The 22,406-nt window shown below is 38.7% G+C and overlaps 1 protein-coding gene across 1 annotated transcript in view; it reads right to left on the bottom strand.

The window, feature by feature from the left end:
* Positions 1-626: 626 nt before the first annotated feature.
* The window catches only part of LOC121869169 (methylglutaconyl-CoA hydratase, mitochondrial-like), a 50,571-nt gene continuing 28,791 nt past the window's right edge, over positions 627-22,406 (bottom strand). Inside the window, exons 2-6 of the mRNA XM_042370378.1 lie at positions 18,826-18,990; positions 17,335-17,424; positions 16,954-17,085; positions 1,509-4,081; positions 627-974 (exon numbers count right to left, since the gene is read on the bottom strand). Coding sequence (XP_042226312.1) covers positions 3,927-4,081; positions 16,954-17,085; positions 17,335-17,424; positions 18,826-18,990 — 542 coding nt within the window. The 3' untranslated portion in view covers positions 627-974; positions 1,509-3,926. The remainder of the gene's footprint in view (positions 975-1,508; positions 4,082-16,953; positions 17,086-17,334; positions 17,425-18,825; positions 18,991-22,406) is intronic.

Genomic DNA, 22,406 nt, shown 5'->3' with positions numbered 1-22,406 from the left:
GTGAAATGGCAGCATGGGGTGACTTCTCTTCCACCCTAATGCCTTCTCTTCTCCCTTCTCCTCCACCCCCATTCTAATTCCCATCATCATCAACCAGGAGCCTTCTATATGCACACCTCAAAGTAAGTGTACTTTAATGCATTTATTTTTAGTTTGTATGTAATTTTCGGTGAGCTGGAACCAATTACCCAAAAACCCATTGAAACAATGGTTTCAGGTAACGAATTTTTCGGTTAAAGAGCAACCTTCTGGAACGAATTGTGCTTGTTAACTGAGGGACCACTGTATTTTACATTTGGAGAGACAACTTCTGGCAACAACTTAAATTTTTGGTGTGATCCTTGTCGCCCAGTAGTCAAATAGTACTAAAAAAATTTGGGCCACAAACAATGATAAAGTGATGCTTGGAAGTCTGCTTGTTTTATCAGCTGGAATGGGCCATGTTTAGCTTGATTGTAGTGCTGCCACATGTAGTCATATTTATTTTATTATAATAACATAATAAAGCAAACAATATTTAAATATTTTCATTCAGGTGTGGTAAAAAAGAAGCGTGAAATAGTCCAGTTCTCCGAGTAACACTTATACCATCATTAGTAGGTAAAACCTATCAAATAAATGAACTGTAAATTATGACAATGCATTTTTTATTAGGCCACTGGAAAAAAAAAACTGCTTCAAGATATTAGTTTCTTCCTCTTGTCTGCTTTATTCATGTTGTATTAGTTATTATTCTATTCTGTACTGTACATGCTATAGCATTGGAGGGTAGTTTAAATTATTGGCAAGTGCACCTGATAATGTCATGTTCTCACTTATTGCTGAGTACATACTAGCTTATATATATAATGGGTAAACATAGTCCTCTACTCAGGTTTAGAAATGAACCTACGATCATTCATTTATGAAGTGAATAATCAACTAAATGAGTCACAGAGCCACTTGGAGAACAATTCAACCGGATATGTGTATTACTGTACAGTGAGTTCTGCTATAACGCGTGTTTTGATAACGCGAATTTGCTCTAACGCGATTTATGAATTCGGAACAATATTTGTATAACGCGATCGCTTGTTTGCTATAACGCGATTTTTGCTTACTATTTCTCCAATTTTGTGGTATTAACTGTGAATATGGTAAAGAGGAATATCTCCAAAAAGCATTCTGATGATAGAATTCCCGGTGATTATCGTAAAAGAAAGGATATAACACTTGAAGAGAAGCTTGATGTTATCAACCTCAAAATCACCCTTCTCCCCCATCAAGTTACATTCATATTTTTTCAAGGTAAAGTGTTAAATTTACTGTATGATTTCATTATTAGATATGAATGTAACATTTATTTAGACTGTGCTATCCTTTGTGTTAGGCTAACTACTAAATTTTTTCGATTTCGAGTAATCTGCACCTAACCCTATTTTCTCCATAAGCCCTGTTATTTCTATTACGCGATTTTCTATAACACGATATTTTACAAGAACACAATTATCGCGTTATAGCAGAACTACCTGTACAGGTACCCCTCGATTTAGGCCATTTTTAGAATAACATATGCGGCCCATTTACACCGTTTTTTAATTTACGTGGACTTATATTTGGAATAAAGCAACCTTCGACAAGCATCATCAATGGGATGGTAGTGCAGTGGTGTCGCATTGTCAGCGCAATACAAGAAGCTCGCGTATGCGTGGCGTGGGTATGCAGTTTCCAGCCTTGCAGTCCTTAGTGTGTGGATACAGTCTACAGTATTTTGTGCTGCAGTATACTGTATATTGTACATGGTTTGCCCCTTGCATCATGCCAGCAGTGTCCTTTAAGTTCTCCTGGTACCAGCGGTGCTAACAAGTATAAGGCTATCATTATTGAGGTGAAGATGGATGCGCTCAAACATTTATGAGAGAGGCGAATGAATAGCTTAGTGCAGAGAAGATCAAGGAAAGTGCAAAGATCAGTGCATCTAAGACCTCATATTCCAGAAGTTCAATTATGGAGAGAATGTAATGAATGTTGAGCATATGGATTGAATACCAAACTCATGAAATTGTTCCCGTTGGCATGCTTGTGATACTAGCAAAGGCCCAGAGTATTTTATATTTACTGATACATGTATACAGTAGACCCTTGCCATTCGTGAGGGATAGGTTCCAAGAAATGACGCGAATTGGCAAAACTGCAAATATCAATTTATACTACCTTAGTGCACTACTGTATACCTATACCAAACAACCAACCAGTCACAGCAGCACTCATGCCCTCTTTTAACTTGTCTAACAATAAAACTTTCTTTGTCAGGGTCATCACTGACATCTGCCTTTTACATTTCACTTCACTAGCACTGACACTAGGCTGTCTTTTAGGGGCCATTTCACACAGAAACACTAAAGTTTTGAGAGTACAACACGAGATGCTGCGTGGGGCGACCCCTTATGCTGGGGGAAAAGGCTTGCAAGCTAGCCACCATCTGTTTACCGCAAATCGTCGAAATCGCGAATCACAAACCCACAAATGGCAAGGGTCTACTGGACTGTACTGGTATAATATTTGGTACAGTACTGTCTTATTAATAACACAAAACCCTAATCTCCAATATTTATATTGTTTGATTTATTTGTTTTTTATTTACACAACCATTTTCATGAACAGAATTATTGCATAAATTGAGAGGTTCCTGTACCAATGTACCATATAAATCTTATTTATCCATATCTACTGTTAAAAGGCTTTACCACAACTGTGTGGAGTACAGTAATGCAGGATTTTGCTGTGTTGAAAACTATTCCAAAACATGTGACTGGCATTTGCCCAGCAAACAAGCTAGTATTTTGAAAGGAAAGCCTAGATGGGAATTTGTCAGGTGCCAATACCCCACCTTCCTGTACATGCTTAACCAGGGAGGCCCATCAATGGGCTGCTTGTCATTAGTGTAAAAGGATTAATGACCTATATCAGGTGCAGGTAAATTATCTCAACATTAAGCCATCAACCCACATCTTGTCAGTCAGTGTCAAGTTGTCAACATTTCAAAGGAGAGTGGCTAAGACTGTCACATGCACATATTGGCAACTATGGCCTGCCATGTGTTATTTTATTCATATACCATGTGTTTTTATGATATCATTATTACCAATATTATGATGAGTTTGTTCAGACAATGATAATGGTGTTGAGAAGATAATTTAAGGCAAAAACTCTGAATTTTGTTTTGTTATGTAGGTAATACAATAATGAATTGGAGAATTATACCTATAATAACATGCATTAACAAAGAATAAGGGTACTGGGATGAGGCACAAATCATGGAACATGCTTTGTACAGTTTCATTGTCTGGAGTGTCCCTCCTTAGTGATGCAGGAATTAGGTCCAAGGACTGTTTTACCTAATATTGTGAAGGTTTTCTATACAGAACTAGTTGAGTCACAACCCAGGAAGAACTGTAACTATTAGCTCAAATAATGTATATATTTTAATTTTAATTGCTATTCCTTATTTTCCCTCTACTTTTGATTCTTTATCGCAAGAGGGACATCTATTGAATGAGAAGTGAATGTTGTGTCACATATCATGGATTTTGAACAGAATAAATGTTATTAGCTTACTTTAGTCATTTCCATGATTCAATACTTGGAAATATATTGTTAGCTATTTAGGCATATGTAAGAATTTGATTTGAAAACAAAATAATGAACTTACTTGATGAATACTGTATATTAAACTACTACTGACCATACATGCCTATCAAACACACCTAAATTTGTAGATCTCCTAAAATACCTGAAACAAGTACCATATATTGTACAGGTACAATAGTACTAAAACCCTCTATAATATGCAGTAGCAGCAATTGTCCTAGCACTGGTGGGAAGGTGAATGACAGCATCACCCTGATATACCACTGACTGGGTGGCAACAGGCACTTCTTCTTGAGTTAAGAGTCAGGTTTATCACACAGGCCACATAACTGATGGAGGTTAGCATCATCTGATAAACAGGATACCATAAAATGACCCAGGTCGTACTTGGAGATCGTACGACCAGGACCACTTCCATGCTCCTTGACATAGTCTCCTTGGCCAGGTTCATCTGTATGGAAATACAACACAGTAACATAAAGAGAATACAAGTAGTTTTTGAGGTATGGAATAGACATGAAATATAAAATAAATGACAAGCCAGTGATGATGACGTCCAACAATACAACAGTAGAGAACAATATACATGTATGTAGGAGAAAGACCATGTAAAAGATTCAATAGTTATGGAGTTGTTAAAGATGAGGAATGTATCAATGTACAGTGGGGAAGAAATGTGGTACAGTATGCATAAAAATGTCAGATAATGAAGACAGAATTTGATGAGAAGTATTCAGGCAAAATTATATTCAGTGATCCCCCGGTTAACGAATTTTCGGTTAACGAATTACCTTCCACAAGATTCTTCACTTCGGTTAACGAGCAAACCCTTGCTTAACGAATTCCTTACGAATTTTTCCCAACATGTTTTCACCTGCATTTGGCTGCCCACCAGCTGTAGTATTAGTCCGCCAATACAGTACAGTGAACCCTCACTTTACATGGTTAATTGAACCCACGGCGGCCAGCGTAAAGTGAGAAACACGTAAAGTGAACAACATAACATATGGGATTAATTGAAAGAGAGACCGGGCCGACCCCCAAACTCCACTTTTTCCCGACACAATACGTACGTTTTACTAAAAATAACATCTTAACTTTATGATGGTATTCACACACACACATAATGTAGAAGGGAACAATCATTAAGAGAATAATATACTGAAGGTTAGGTTAGAAAAAAAACAAGGTTGGGGTTAACACTTACGTTAGTAGAAGAGACGGGTCTGCGTAGGGGAATGGAGGCTGGTTCCGAGGCAGAGGGCAGGCTACTGGCCCTCAGGTGAGTATTCATCGGTGTCATCCACACTTACTAGTGCCTCCCTGACAAATCCCTCAAAGTCATCATCATTGTCTCTACCTCTGTCACTATCACTGGCTTGGGCTGGCTGTGGTGGGTTGCGGGCAAAGAAGTCGGTTATGCTTTGCTGACGGCTGGTGTTTATGTTGTCGTGATAAACCTTGATGTAGGGCTCCATAGTCTGCAACAGCTGGGTAGTGAAGATTTCATACCTGTTAGCGTCAGGGTCGTCGGAAAGGAGGAGCTTGACTTTCTCAATACACTCGATGGCACCCCTTACATTACTATGGGATAACTGGCGTTCTTCTTGGGATGACGCACCACCTGCCTCTTCACTGACGTCATCATCATCTACCATCTCGTCGGTAGTCACATCAGGATCCCTTATCACCTCCAGGATGTCGTCGTTGGTTGTCTCTGAGAAGCCTGCAGCTGTAACACTCTGTGCAGCTTCTCTGGCAAGGTCCACTGCTACTGCAACAGTCTGAACCTCACCAGTCACAGATTTACTCTGCCTAACACCCGGAATACCTTGCAACACATGTCTCCATGCGTGACGAACAGTTGCGACAGACAGCTGATCCCATGCCTCCACCAAGAAGTCCACAGCTTTCTTGACGTTGAATGTTCTCCAAAATTGTCTCAAAAGTACTTCTTGCTCTGCCAACTGTTGATCCTCGTCGTCTTTGCTCTTGCTATCGGTGTTGGTGTCACTCAGGTTACGCAACTCTTCCTTGGTGTTGGTGTAGTCGTTCAGGAGCTTCAATTTCTTGGCAGAGAATGCAGCTTTTACATTACAGATCAATTCTTGGTGCATGGGCTGTATTAAAGACGTAGTGTTGGGAGGAAGGAAGACCACTTTTACGTTGGGGTGACGATCTAACAGTAGGGGCGAGTGTCTTGGTGCGTTGTCAAGCAGCAACAAAATCTTGAATGGTACATTCTGTTGCTCACAGAATTTCTTCTCATCGGGAACGAAACAGTCATCAAACCAGGAGAGGGACAGTGTAGAGAACATCCACGCCTTACGTGCGGTCAGCCAGTGGACATTTAGCTTGGTCATGTCCATGCTCTTGTAGGCGTGCGGCTTGTGTGCTGTGTGGATCACTGGTAACTTGAGCTTACAGGTACCGGAGGCATTGGTGGTAAACAGGACGGTGATGCGCTCCTTCTGCAACTTCCGGCCCCGACACTTGCTGGCATTCTTCACAACGAAGGTCTTGGAAGGTAGCTTTTTCCAAAAAAGACCAGATTCGTCCATGTTAAACACCTGGTCGTCGGTGTACTGTCCTTCCTCCATAATCTCACGTAAAAACGGAGAAAATTCCCGAGCCGCAACACGGTCAGCACTAGCTTCTTCACCACCAATGTTGATATTGGTGATCTTGTTCCTCTTCTTAAACCTCTGTAACCACCCAGAGGAAGCATTAAAGAGTTTGGGCTCTGTAATTCCCATCTTTCGTGACACTGCAGCATACAGTTCACGTGCGTACTCCTTAACTGAGCGCATGTCCACCGCCATGTTCCGTCGCACTTGACGAACCAAGTAGCTCACAAGTAATTTTTCCGTCTTGAGAAGCACCTGGTTGTGGAAATACTTGATCATAGAAGCACCTGTAGACTTTGTGATGTTCATGTGCTCCTTTATCTTGGCTGCATCCTTCTTAATTGTCCTGATAGTTGATTCGTTAACACCATGCTGGCGCGCGAGATCAACCTGTCTTGTTCCTTTCTCCAACTCTTGTATGATCTTATATTTGATTTCGTAGCTTAAGGAACGTCGTGTCTTCTTTGGCTTAGGGCGGCTGGGTCCAGGTAATGCAAGGTTTCTTTGTGGTGGTGGTCCGGTGGAAGCCATTCTTATGGAACAATGGATACCAATATACACGGTGTAGCCGGGAGGGGTGTAACTGACGCGGTGGGTCAAGGGGCTTGAACGCTCCCTCGGCGAGGTACGTCATAGTACATTAAACCAATCACAGCTAGCGGGGAGGGAGGTAAGGATGCTTTGCCCAATCACAGTCCGATACGTCATATGACGCCACCGATAACGCAACAAAGACATACACTGCGCAACCTACTCGCGCCGCTTACACAACATAGCGGATGGCGGGAGAGATGGCGGGAGGTTTGGATCCAAAAATGGCGCAGCGTGAGAGACCGCCAGCTGCTCTCCGCATAAAAGGGTACACACACAGCGGAAAGTGAGCATTCCGTGTTCGGCAGGGTACCGAGGAAACGTGGAAACGCGTAAAGTGAAACCGCGTAAAGTGAAACCGCGTAAAGCGAGGGTTGACTGTAATCTGTTTTAGGGCTTAAATTCCTTACCATTTTAGAAAATATCAAGAAGGTTGTACTATTCAATAATTTTAAAAATTGTATTTTAAATTTTTTAGTCATTTTAACAATTATTGAACATAATTGAAGTACAGGAAACTAGTTTTTTGTGCGCCAAACAGCCACTCAACACACCAAGCTTGGCGTCAGTTTGTTTACCAGTTCAGAGGAAGGAACATCTTGTTTGAGACTCTTCAACATAAATGCTTTTTTTCTGTTTCCAGTGAAATTATTGGTCATTTTGAAATATATTTTACATAATGATAATATATAGTGCAGTGTTGATTTAAAGAAAATAATTTTGAATTATACCAAGTGAACTAAAATTTGATGGGTGAAATGGCGGCATGGGGCGACTTCTCTTCCACCCCCCACTGCCTTCTCTTCTCCCTTCTCCTCCACCCTCATTCTAATTCCCATCATCATCATCATCATCAACCAGGAGCCTTCTACATGCACACCTCAAAGTAAGTGTACTTTACTGCATTTATTTTTAGTTTGTATGTAATTTTCGGTGAGCTGAAACCAATTACCCAAAAACCCACTGAAACAATGGTTTCAGTTAACGAGCAACCTTCTGGAATGAAATGTGCTCGTTAACCGAGGGACCACTGTATACATATGTGAAGCCCTAAGGGTTCCAGTAAATAACTAAGAATATCATATTTGTAAATTCCTTGAACCTATGACTTAATCTTTAAGTTAAAGACAAAATATTTCCAAGTTCTGAAAATTCACACTGTGAGATTAATGAAAATAAAATTCTTTTATTGTAATGAATCGTGAGACATGAGGGAATACTATCTTCAGGAGACAGTAGGAGAATGTTGAGCAAAGTCGACTGACATCATGCCAAGAGGATGGCTTATGTGTGGAAGAATCTAGTCTGTGTACATAAAATACTGTACAGTACAGTATACCTGTACAGTCGGCCCTTAACATACGCGGGTTTATAATACACGGATTTGCAAATACGCGGATTGCCCCGCCGGAGGAATATTCTGTACATTGAAGTAATTGAAGTAGATTCAAATCGCACGCCATTCAACTCGTGCGCGGCACCGAACACGGGACACCGCCCGCTCCTGCAACCTCACACACACACACACAAGCTAGCTCTCCCTCACTCAGTCAGTCTCGCTGTAACCACGCTTGTGTTGACATCAGCATTGTAGTTGCAAAAATATTACATTTCCGTGAATGTATTATATCAAGCACAGTATGAATAGAATATCACTAATATAAGAGTATTTTAACCAAAAAGTACTAAAAAAACCAGTAACATATCTTGAACATTGGAAGGCTTGATAAAGTCTTTTGTTTTCATGTAGTTTATCCTAATTTACATTGAAATGCATTACGTTTCAGCAAAACTACTATTTATTTCTGAGAATATGGAAATGTAATATTTTGCTGAAATGACGTACGTATTACAGTGGAAAGTGACGAAAGCAATGACTCGCTTTCTTTCGTTCAAAAGATGTTACCGTAATCGCTTTTCGAATGGTTTTCAGTTAAAAAACTGTTGTATTACAATAATATTCTATCCTAATTCACTTGTGATGCAACAGTTTTTTAACTGAAAACCATTCGAAAAGCGATTACGGTAACATCTTTTGAACGAAAGAAAGCGAAAGTCATTGTTTTCGTCACTTTCCACTGTAATACGTACGTCATTTCAGCAAAAATATTACATTTCCGTGAATGTAGTATATCAAGCACAGTATGAATATAATATCATTGTAATATAACAGTATTTTAACCGAAAACTATTAAAAAAACGAGTAACATCTCTTGAACATTGGAAGGTTAGGTAAAGTCTTTTGTTTTCGTCATGTATTTTATCCTATTTTACATTGAAATACATCACGTTTCAGCAAAACTACTATTTATTTCTGAGAACATATTCAATCAGGCACAGTTTAGGTAAAATATACGTGATGTAACATTTTTTTAATTGAAAACGATTCGAAAAACACGTACAGGTAGTTCTGCTATAGCGCCATAATTGTGTTCTTGTAAAATATCGTATTATAGAAAATCGCGTAATAGAAATAACCGGGTTTATGGAGAAAATAGGGTTAGGTGCAGATTACTCGAAATCGATAGAATTTAGTAGTTAGCCTAACACAAAGGATAGCACAGTCTAAATAAATGTTACACTCATATCTAATAATGAAATCATACAGTAAATGTAACACTTTACTTGATGGGGGAGAAGGGTGATTTTGAGGTTGATAAAATCGAGCTTCTCTTCAAGTGTTATATCCTTTCTTTTACGATCATCACCGGGAATTCTATCACCAGAACGCTTCTTGTTGATATTCTTCTTTACTATATTCACAGTTAATACAGTGGGGTATACTATAACGAACGGATCCTACTACGAATATTCCTATAATGAACGGTTTTACCTATAAAATTGAGAATGCTATAACGAACGAAACTCCTACAACGAACATTATTTAAATTTTTTTTTTTTTTTCTAATTTATTGTTTTTTTATTACAAATATTGATGATATTCTTTATTTCAGGGGTTTAGATGCATATTTTTATGCACTTTTTTACAATTTTGACAATTTTATATTATATTTTTCAGTGTTAAGTGGTTGTATTTGGGGGCCTGGAACGGATTAATCCTATAACGAACGAATGCTATAACGAACAAGGTTCTAGAACCAATTAGATTCGTTATAGCATACCCCACTGTACCACAAAATTGGAGAAATAGTAAGCAAAAATCGCGTTATAGCAAACAAGCGTTCGTGTTATACAAATATCGTTCCTAATTCATAAATCGCGTTAGAGCAAATTCGCGTTATCAAAACACGCGTTATAGCAGAACTCACTGTACCCTCTAGCCCTGTTCAAGGAGAAGACTGGGAGGAGCTGTTTGGTGCTTAAGACAATGACAAGGAAAATGATTTTGATGGATTTTAATAAAAATATTCAGAAAGACCCTGGCACTGTCAAGGAAAGTGGCTGCTGAAGGCTTCCAGGACATGGCAGAGGACGAGATTAGGGAGCTAATTGAAGAGCACAACACTGAGCTGACCGAGGAGGATCTACAGGAGTTAGTAGATTCAGGCAAGGAAGAGGAAGCGAAAGGGAAAGAGGATGAGGAAGAGCACCAAGAAATAACGTTGGAGAAGTTGGGGGAGATGACCAGGAATATTGAGGCACTGAAAAACCTGGCCTATAGTATGGACCCCTCCATGGTGCGTGCCCTGAAATTCATGCGAGGGATGGATGACGTTTTCGCTCCATACAAAAACATCATGGAAGAAATGAAAGAAAGAGATGACAACTCCCCATCACCATGTTCTTTGATCACCGAAGGAGAGATTTAACATCATCAATTACTGGAGGCAGTGAGGAAGCAGCTGAATCCACCGTCGCCCCCACTTCACCACCTGTTATGGAATTGAGTGACGATGAGCCCGATGACCCCCGTTCTGTCGCCGAGGATAGGTACTGTACAGTAAAGTGAAAGTTTTATCTCTTTTTTTTTAATAGCTTTTCTTGCCATGTTTATTGTTTGTAAAAATGCACAGCACAGTACAGTTCAGTACTGTACATAGGAAGTGGAGGTGCAGTTATTCACAAAACATTTGTGTTCGTTGTCGGCAGTAGTGACGGGGAGGAGGCATAGGGGGTGGAGGAGGCAGAGGAGGTGGAGGAGGGAGCGGAGGGAGTGAGTTGGGAGGAGTGGTGACCTTGGACGCGGGAGCAGGGACGAGTGGAGATGCCAGCCAGTACATTACGGGTGTATTAATTGTTTTTATTGCTATTTTTGCATTTTAATATTAAATATTGTACATTACGTTTCAACAAAACTACCATTTATTTCTGAGAACATGGAAATGTAATATTTTTGCTGAAATTATGTACGTATTACAGTGGAAAGTGGGATAAAATTGTGACGAAAGCAATGACTTTCTCTTTCTTTCGTTCAAAAGATGTTACCGTAATCGCTTTTCGAATGGTTTTCAGTTGTGGGATTATAAGGCTAATGATAGGATAGAATATTATTGTAATACAGTACGAGTACAACAGTTTTTAACTGAAAACCATTCGAAAAGTGATTACGGTAAAATCTTTTGAATAACGAAAGAAAGCGAAAGTCATTGTTTTCGTCTTTCCACTGTAATATGTACGTCATTCCAGCAAAAATATTATATTTCCATATCTATTTCTGAGAATACCTATATTCATTCAGTCACAGTTAAGGTAAAATATACTTGTGATGTAATATTTTAATGAAAATACCAGGTATTTAGAAATACGGTATCGTAGTTTTCTTTTGTTTCAATTTTAATTAACAAAGATTGATGTTTCAAATGTAATGAACAAAAATTTATGTACAGTATCTATAAATAAACTTTAAAAAATGAATACTTTATGTTTTACATCGTCCTGGGCGACGGTGGATTCAGCTGTTTCCTCACTGCCGCCAGTGATTGATGGTGTTAAATCTCTCCTTCGGTGATCAAAGAACATGGTGATGGGGAGTTGTCATCTCTTTCTTTCATTTCTTCCATGATGTTTTTGTATGGAGCGAAAACGTCATCCATCCCTCGCATGAATTTCAGGGCACGCACCATGGAGGGGTCCATACTATAGGCCAGGTTTTTCAGTGCCTCAATATTCCTGGTCATCTGCCAGCGCGTTAGCTGGTAACAACCATCCTCGCGAAGTCTGCAACCACCAGATCTCACCGTCGCTCAGTAATGCGTAACTCTTCGGTAACCCTGCCATGTCGAAGCGCCAGGCTTGATGCCAGGAATATTTTCGTGGAAGCTCCATCAAACTCGACACCACTTGTCATCGTCTTAAGCACCAAACAGCTCCTCCCAGTCTTCTCCTTGAACAGGGCTAGAGGGTACTTGTTTTTCGAATCGTTTTCAATTAAAAAACTGTTACAGCACATGTATATTTTACCTAAACTGTGCCTGAATGAATATATTCTCAGAAATAATTAGTAGTCTTGCTGAAACGTGATGTATTTCAATGTAAAATAGGATAAAATACATGACGAAAACAAAAGACTTTACCTAACCTTCCAATGTTCAAGAGATGTTACTCCTTCCAATGTTCAAGAGATGTTACTCGTTTTTTAATAGTTTTCGGTTAAAATACTGTTATATTACAATGATATTATATTCATACTGTGCTTGATATACTACATTCACGGAAATGTAATATTTTTGCTGAAATGACGTACGTATTACAGTGGAAAGTGACGAAAACAATGACTTTCGCTTTCTTTCGTTCAAAAGATGTTACCGTAATCGCTTTTCGAATGGTTTTCAGTTAAAAAAACTGTTGCATCACAAGTGAATTAGGATAGAATATTATTGTAATACAACAGTTTTTTAACTGAAAACCATTCGAAAAGCGATTATAACATCTTTTGAACGAAAGAAAGCTAGTCATTGCTTTCGTCACTTTCCACTGTAATACGTACGTCATTTCAGCAAAATATTACATTTCCATATTCTCAGAAATAAATAGTAGTTTTGCTGAAACGTAATGCATTTCAATGTAAATTAGGATAAACTGCATGAAAACAAAAGACTTTATCAAGCCTTCCAATGTTCAAGATATGTTACTGGTTTTTTTAGTACTTTTCGGTTAAAATACTCTTATATTAGTGATATTCTATTCATACTGTGCTTGATATAATACATTCACGGAAATGTAATATTTTTGCAACTACAATGCTGATGTCAACACAAGCGTGGTCACAGTGAGATTGACTGAGTGAGGGAGAGCTATGCGTGTGTGTGTGAGGTTGCGGGAGCGGGCGGTGTCCCGTGTTCGGTGCCGCGCGCGAGTTGAATGGCGTGCGATTTGAATGTACTTCAATTACTTCAATGTACAGAATATTCCTCCGGCGGGGCAATCCGCGTATTTGCAAATCCGTGTATTATAAACCCGCGTATGTTAAGGGCCAACTGTATATATATTCTCGATTTACGCTGATTTTGTTTTTATGTTTACGCGTTTGGTCATTTACGCGGCACCTTGCCAGAATGAAATATTTTAATTACGCAGTTAATTTCATCATTTACCCGGCGAGCGGTGCAAGAGGTCCAGACGCGCCGTGCCATTTTTATTCCCACGGTCCATTCTTGACTATACGCGGGAAGCGGCGCGGGGAGGAGTGCGCATTAGGTCGCTCTTACGTTATCGCTGACGCCGTATGACATATCAGACTGTGATTGGGTCACGCATCCTTACCTCTCTCCGTCGCTAGCTGTGATTGGTCTAATGTAACATGACGTGCCCTGCCACCAGAGGGAAGAAGTCGCTGACCTAGCTGGGCCACTCTCATTGTTCTCAGTCTCCGCGTATACAGTTCTCTCTTGTGCCCGCTATTCCCCTCACGATGACTTCCGCTGGACCCCCACCAACCCAGAAAAACCTTGGACCTGGACCAAGCCATGGTTATGTGAAGGAAGTCATCAAGTTGAGGGAGAAAATCGAGCTCATCCTTGACAAAGACACAGTCAAGCATCGGCATGAAGTGTCTAATAACCTTCTGTCGAAAATTATGGAGCCGTATGTCCAGATGTATCACAACATCAATGCTAGTCGTCAACGTAGTATTACAGACTTCTTCACCCACCACAACCACAGCCAGCCCAAGTCAGTGACAGTGACGATATGGACTTTGAGGGGTTTGCCAGGGAGGCCCTGCAAACCTTTGTGAATAGTGATAGTGATTCACCAGAGGGCAACTAATCTGCCCTCTGCCATTCCTGTATGCCGACTCATCTCTTCTACTAACGTAAGTGTTAAACCTTGATTTTTTTTTTACCTGGTACAGTATATTATTCTCTTATTGATATTTCTCTTCTATATTATATGTGTGTGCATACCATCATAAAATTAAGACACTATTTTAACTACAACGTACGTATTGTGTCGGAAAAAGTGGAGTTTGGGGGTCGGCCCAGTCTCAATTAAAATTAATCCCATATGTTATGTTATTTCGTTTACGCGTTTCTTGTTTTACGCGGACCTCCACGGGTTCAATTGACCACGTAACTCAAGAATATATATATATATATATATATATATATATATATATATATATATATATATATATATATATATATATATATATATATATATATATATATATATATATATATATATATATATATATATATATATACTGATAACCACAAGGAAAGAAAACACGAAGTTCCCAAAGCGCTTTAGGTGTAATTCACATCTTCAGTGGTGGACATACTCACCCTGAGCTACAGTGATTTACTTGCATATATATATATATATATATATATATATATATATATATATATATATATATATATATATATATATATATATATATATATATATATATATATATATATATATATATATATTATATTTATTTCATGTAAATCCACATCTTCAGAGGCAACTGGATTACATGGACAGAGAGAGGCTTAAATATACAGGGTGACCTTAAAAACATGTGGTCAGGTCATAATGATGTCATCCACTAATCCCCACACCAACACACACGTAGAGGAGCTTTACATAGATTTCTTAGTGCAAAGCTGGAGTGCACATGTACTAATTTGATTACGGTACTAAAATTGTTTTGTCTAGTGCAAATTATACCATGTTTATATTCAAATTAATCAGTATGTTATAAGAATCCCAGCTATGTTAATTCTATTCACCCAGGTCATATCACTGGCATTTTAAAATGAGAGAAGCTTAGTAGGACTGTTAAATAAACACACAGAGACCTTCGCCTCAAACTTATCACCTCACCCCCCCCACCCCCCCCAACCCCTCGCTGGGTGGTGGAGCCGTCAGTCCCCCCCAGCCAGGCTTTTAGGCTTACAGTTTTAATCTTATATAATATCTCAGACTAAAGTTAGGAGATTATAATTTGCATTGCTGGAATCCTTGCAAGATAGCCAATAATTTGAATATAAACGTCATATATTTTGCTCAAGAGATAAAAAATGTTTTACATTAGTGTACAGTACTGTAGTACATTTTATAAAAAAAAAGTTTTTCAACTGTATTTTTGGGTAGATTTACATAGATTTCTCAATGCAAAGCTGGAGTGCACATGTACTAATTTGATTACGGTACTAAAATTGTTTTGTCTAGTGCAAATTATAGCATGTTTATATTCAAATTAATCAGTATGTTACAAGAATCCCAGCAATGTTAATTATATTCACCCAGGTCATTTCACTGGCTTTTTATAAGAGAGAAGCTTAGTCACTTAAGAACTGATAAATATACAAGCGTTAGACCTGGGCCTGTGCCAACTGTCAAACGTACTACCCCTCCCCCCACGCCCCCTCGCTCGCTCCCTCCCCCCCTCCCTCCCTCTCTCTCCCCTATCTGTCCGGCGTTGCTGGAATCCTTGTAAAACAGTGAATAATTTTAATAAAAAATGTCATGTATTTTGCACGAGATAAAAATTAATCACCTGTATCACATTAAAGTAGTGATTTAAGAGTAAAAGTGTATATGTACGTTATATAGTATTCCACATACACGTAAGTATAAATACAAAGTTTCTATGATGATCGGACAACGTCCATTTCGGTTAACGTAATTTTTCCAAGAACGTATCTAAGACGTTAACCGGCGCATATTATTAAAACAAACCTGAAAAAGTGCCAAATCGACCCCCTCACCTGGGACAAAATCTCTCCACACTGTAACACTTGGAGGAGCACCACACGAGAAGGTGTCAATACTTTCGTTTTAGCCGACTGCAAACAGAGGCAGATAAGCACCAACGCCAGAAAGATGCTGCCGCCGCCCCTCCCGCTATAGATGTAGCCTCCACATGTGCAACATCTGTGAATGACCCTACCGGTCCCGTATGAGCCTCTCTAGTCACCTCAGAGCTCAACAACGAAGGAGACATCCTTAATAACTCGTATCATTTTATCATCACTGGATAATTGTCATACTCGATTCCAAGTGACAGCAAAGAAGTTCAGTAAACCCTCAATAACTAGGCACATATGGGGCTCTGGCCTTGCCGAGTTATCGAGGCACTTCCCCCCACCCCTCCTTCAAAAATACACTAAAAAATTATCGACCTATATATGTTTGTACATGTAATTACTAAATGTAAAAAAGTAACACTTACCAGCACTGCTGGCAAAGATTGAAGCATCATAGTAGGTGACACAGATATGGTATGTGACACAGAGGCATGGTAGGTGACACAGAGGCATGGTAGGTGATGCAGGTGGCCAGATATGCTGAGATTTTCCCAGATAATTTAACATAGCTCGACATTTCCCTAGTTATACTAATACATTCTGAGACGATAACCATGCCTAGTTATATGAAATTCCGAGTTATCAAATTCCGAATTATCGAGGGTTTACTATACTGTAGTGTACTTTGATATATGTTTCGTAATAGTGGAAGATTCTTTCGTTAATCGGGAAATGGGTAGTAAAAACTTGCTTTCTTTAGTGGGGATTCATTCAAAGAATTATCGTTCAACGGGACTTGCTACACTGTAGAATACAGCATTATTTTTTTTTTGTGCTAGCTCCCTATACTGTATGCAAATCAATATAGAGTTATGTGGTTAGTCACTACTTTCATAACAGATACTATACTGATGTTGATAAAGGAATACCATTAAAATCTTATCACAAGGAATTACAGGGTTTACCAGTAATGTGTGGTGGCAAAACTGCAATCCATTCCTGATTACTGGCTTTGAGGGCTGTAAGCATGCGCTCATGATCTTCAAGTATAGGAAGAAACCTTTCAGGAACCTTGCTTCTCTCCCAGAAGTTGAATGCTGAAGTGAGAAAAAATTTATACATATAAGCTATATAAATCAAAATGAAACACAGTATAAAAAATCTTGATGAATTTCTACATAACTTTACCTTACACATGAAATCAGTAATATGAATCCCTGAAAAGAAAAGTTAAGCATACATAGAACACTCCATCAAGCCTACTGTGTATAATGCCAATAATCAAATGTCCAGTTGTATGATTATACCCTACACAAAACTTCACACTCTGGAAGGAACTAACTTACCAGACAGACAACCTGACACTCGCTTCACACCGTGCTCATCCATGGCAGCGAGGATATTTTTAGTTCCCTCAGACATCAAAGTTGTTGCACCTAGAGGAAAAAAATGTCATTGATAAATTTCTGTACACGACTGAAGGAACTAACTGCTGTATGTTATTCTTTTCTATCCGTTAATTTTTACACCATGTAGCAAAGTGTATTCTACCACTTACACCATGTAGCAAAGTGTATTCTACTACTTACACCATGTAGCAAAGTGTATTCTACCACTTACACCATGTAGCAAAGTGTATTCTACTACTTACACCATGTAGCAAAGTGTATTCTACCACTTACACCATGTAGGTAGTAGGCAGCTACCAAACAGGGAGGTACTACCACCTGGGAAGATATTGGAAGCATAATGTGTTGTCTAATGGTAGACCCTGCTGCCATATGGCATCACAAAAATTGTGACCAAGTCCCAGGTTGCTGATCTGACTTTCTGCTTCATTTACACACAATTGCAGGGTCTCAATTGTTTCTCTTACTATTGACAACACAACATACTGTACATATATCGTTTCTCACTTTTGATCTTTTTTTTCATTTTTGTATTTATAGTTCTTAATTATTAAAATTATTATTATTATTACAGTTACTATATTATTATCATTATTTTATTTTTGTTTTTTTATCATAAATTTTATTTATTATATTATTATTATTATTATTATTATTATTATTATTATTATTATTATTATTATTATTACCGTATTATTATTATTACCCCCCCAAGCCCCAATGTGGGTCAGTGACCTGTGTCCGGGTGGGCTAATCCCCGTAAAAAAAAAAAAAAGTAGCAATGTGTATTCTACCACTTACACCATGTAGCAAAGTGTATTCTACCACTATGTTATATACTTAGCTATCAACATGCTAAGTAATATTACATAAAGACCTTTAAAAAAAGAGAAGGCCACCTCTAGCAAACAGTTAAAGATCATCTGTGTTAAAAACATCTTCAAGGAGAGTGACAACTTTAAAGGAAGATCTATGTTAATAATAATAAGGGTCAGATGGGATGGTGCTGTGAAGGTTAGGGTTTTCAGTAAATAACAAATGGGTACACACTGAAATGAAAGGCCAAACATGTACTTTGGGAAGTTAATCATGATGCTATGAATCTGGAAAAAAGAATGTTATACAGGGTAGTCAATTAATCACAAGAATCTTTTTGAGGGATGAATGAGCCTAAATACTAAACAAAACTGATAACAATTCTCTTCAGGTAAAAGACATACTGTACCGTACCAATAATAAACCTGCTGAGGCCTCATGCCATACAGGGTGATCACACTGGCATTATCTCCTCTCCACTGTCTCATTTGCCCTCTCTAGTTCCCTTATCCTTCCCTTGCTCTCTCCTTATATGTGTAGTATTGCTCCACCTTTTACTCCCACTAACTTTAGCCAATACCAAACTGAAACTTATATGTTAGTCAAACTTACTCAAGTTATTTCGGGTTCCAAGGAGAATAACAACTCCATCTTGTCCACTAACAGCCTCGTCCACTGCTGAAGCATCCAAAACATCTCCCACTTTGACCGTCACTTGTGAAGCTATTGACTCTGGTAATTTCTCTGGATCTCGAACAAATGCCGTCACCTCACAACCTGTGAATACAGTATACAGTATCCATAGTTAGTATAATTTAACATGATATGAATGATGTGCAATAACCTGATCATCTTTGTGTGGTGTCACTTGCTTCATAATTGTGATGATCATTTCAGGGGAAGGTGCTGTATCATATTAGAGCTATACAGTAACTGAGACAAAGTTAAATACTGTACAGGTATTGACAAGAAAGTTTGATCCACTCTTAACAGTCTATACAATTCATAAAGTTTTAGGGTGAGGCTGAGAGGCTTTTTGTTTTTCCTTCTTTATCTCACGAATCTAATGTTTAGAATTGATTTCTATTGGTTACTTTTCATTGGAAAAAAAAGTCTTATCATAAGATGACTTTTGATCAAGTGGTCATAAAGGATAAAAAATACTGGAGTGGAACCATCTTGGTATTGTACTGTACAGGTACTGTACTGTATATGCCCACATAAGGGGAATAAAAATGAGTTGGTACTGGCAACTCCAGTACAGTACAATACTTCCCTTGAGTCATATGATGGTGTTCCTTACACTAGTAATGCTCTTTAATGGCTTCTTTTTAATGATTAATCATCTCCCGCCACCAACAAGAGCATCACAACTGTAGTAATAATCCATGTACTGTATACATTATATTCCTAACTACTGCACAGTGAGAGCATACTCAGTTTTTTTTTTTTTTTTTTTTACGGGCATTAGCCCACCTGGCCACAGGTAATGACCCACATCAGGGCCTGGGGTGAAAATATAATAATAAATAATAATTATAATAATAATAATAATAATAATAATAATAATAATATCTATTATTATTATTAATATTGCAATAATTAATAAAATTAATAGAAAATTAATACTGTACAAATAAAATAATAAAACTAATAAAAATAACCATAAAAAAATACAAAATTTAAAAAATAAATCAAGATTGAGAAATTATATACATTATACAGTGAACCCTCACTTTACGCGGTCAATTGAACCTATGGTGGCCCGCGTAAAGCGAGAAACGCGTAAAGTGAAGAACATAACATATGGGATTAATTGAAATAGAGACTGGGCCAACCCCGAAACTCCACTTTTTCAGACACAATACCTACGTTGTAGTAAAAATAACATCTTAATTTTATGATGGTATACACACACAATTAATAATTAAGAGAAATATCAATAATATTAGGTTTTTTAACACTTACATTAGTAGAAAAGATGGCTGGGCACACGGGGATGGGGGGTTGATTCCGAGGCAGAGGGCAGATTATTGGCCCTCACCTGTATCAATTGTATCACTATCCACCACAGAGGCTTGCAGGGCCTCTTTGTCAAACCCCTCAAAGTCCATACAAGTCCATATCCTCACTATCATTATCACTATCACTGACTTGGGCCGGCTGTGGTGGGTGGCGGGTGAAGAATTCGGTAATGTTTTGATGACTGGGCGACCTTGTGCGCACCCTGCCTACGCCGCTCTCCGCGTAAAAGAGTACATGCACCGCGTAAAGTGAGCATTCCATGTTCGGCAGGGTACAGCGTAAACGTGGAAACGAGTAAAGTGAAACCGCGTAAAGCAGGGTTTTACTGTATATGTTGTGTTGTCTGAGTAAGAGAAACAATTGAGACCCTGCAATTGTGTGTAAATGAGGCAGAATGTCTGATCAGCAACCTGAGATTTTTTGTGGTAGTTTAACAATGCACTAATGGTTGCCCCTCATGTATGAGGATGGCCGACCCTAGGGCGTGAATTTGTTTGATTAAGGTGTAGAAGCTGATGCCAACACATCAACCATACCCTAAGAGAGGCAGAAGGGGGTCCTCATTATATGTTGCAACGATATACTGTACGTCATTTCACATATACTGTATACTGTACTGCACTGTACTGTACTCGTCACTATACAAAAGCATTTCAACAAATTGTCAAATTAAATATACAGTATAGTCTGGGTTTACAAGGATATTTTATACGCAATTGGCCATTTACGAAGCACCTGTCCAGACGCGACAATTATTAGTTACTCGGTACATTCCTTAATTTATGTGGGAAGCGGCGGGCAAGGTGCTGGGCGCTGACGTCAGACTCATGCCGATGACGTTGCGGACTGTGATTGGGCCACGTATCCTTACCACCCACACACCCCCTCTGCCGCGCTCTGTGATTGGTCTATTTAATCTTGCGTGCCCCTGCCACTAGGCTGATGACCTTGGCCGCGCCAGTCTCATTGTCCCCGCGTATACTCACTCGTGCCCAGGAACTTGTTTTATTTTTTTGTTTCTACACAATGGCTACCGCTGGACCCCCACCACCCCTGAGAAACCTTGAACGCCCAAGCCCAAGAAGGTACCTTAAGCTATGAGGTTAAGTACAAGATCGTTCAGGAGTTAGAAAAAGGCACGAGGCAGGTGGATCTGGCCAGACAATATGGAGTGAATGAATCGAGCCAGCCCAAGTTAGTGATAGTGATAGTGAGGATATGAATTTTGGGGAGTTTGTCAAGGAGGCCCTGCTACCTCTGTGGTGGATTGAGATACAGGTGATACAGGTGAGGGTCAATAATCTGCCCTCTGCCTCGGAACCAACCCCCCCATCCCCGTGTGCCCAGCCATCTTTTCTACTAACGTAAGTGTTAAAAAACCTAATATTATTGATGTTTCTCTTAAATATTAATTGTGTGTGCATACCATCATAAAATTAAGATGTTATTTTTACTACAACGTACGTATTGTGTCGGCGATAGCCCAAAAAAGGGTAGTCTGGGGGTCGGCCCAGTCTCTATTTCAATAATCCCATATGTTCTGTTATTTTATTTACGCGTTTCGCTTTATACGCGGACCTCCATGAGTTTAATTAGGCGCATAAACCCAGACTATACTGTAGTTGTTTTCGTGAACAAAGTGAGAATGTTACTGAGTATTAAGCTTAATTAAGAGATAAATAACAAATTATCATCCAATACAGTACAGTATTATCACCAAAACCAATTCATACATTTATTGATTTCTGTCAAATTTTGTTTCTCATTCAAATGATTTATTATCCAAAGAAAATTTTACATGTAAATCACTTTGAATGACTGTTACTGTATTAGGCTTGTTTTTTGTTCATCTTACCAACAAATTAAAATGACAATTATTTCTTCACATAAATTTGAGGCAGAGTCAAGTTTGATCATACAGAATTTATTTAAAGTTCCTTTGGCAAATTATATCTTTACCTAATTAAAATATTAGTAGGCTGTAATCAAGTGTTATATAGTAATTTATTAGTTTTATGTTAAGTTACATGGATACCGGTCTTAAAATGTATGATACTGTTATGACCATCCCTTTTGCTGCTTACCCAGCTTCCACTGCTGGTTACCAGCTGTCAGCTCATATGTACAGCAGTCAATATATCACAAGTGTCGTTGAATTACCACTAGCT

This window comes from Homarus americanus, unplaced genomic scaffold, assembly GCF_018991925.1.
Source record: "Homarus americanus isolate GMGI-L3 unplaced genomic scaffold, GMGI_Hamer_2.0 scaffold25467, whole genome shotgun sequence".
Lineage (NCBI taxonomy): Eukaryota > Metazoa > Arthropoda > Malacostraca > Decapoda > Nephropidae > Homarus > Homarus americanus.
Note: the sequence above shows the minus strand (reverse complement) of the source record. Positions and strands in the feature narration are given on the sequence as shown.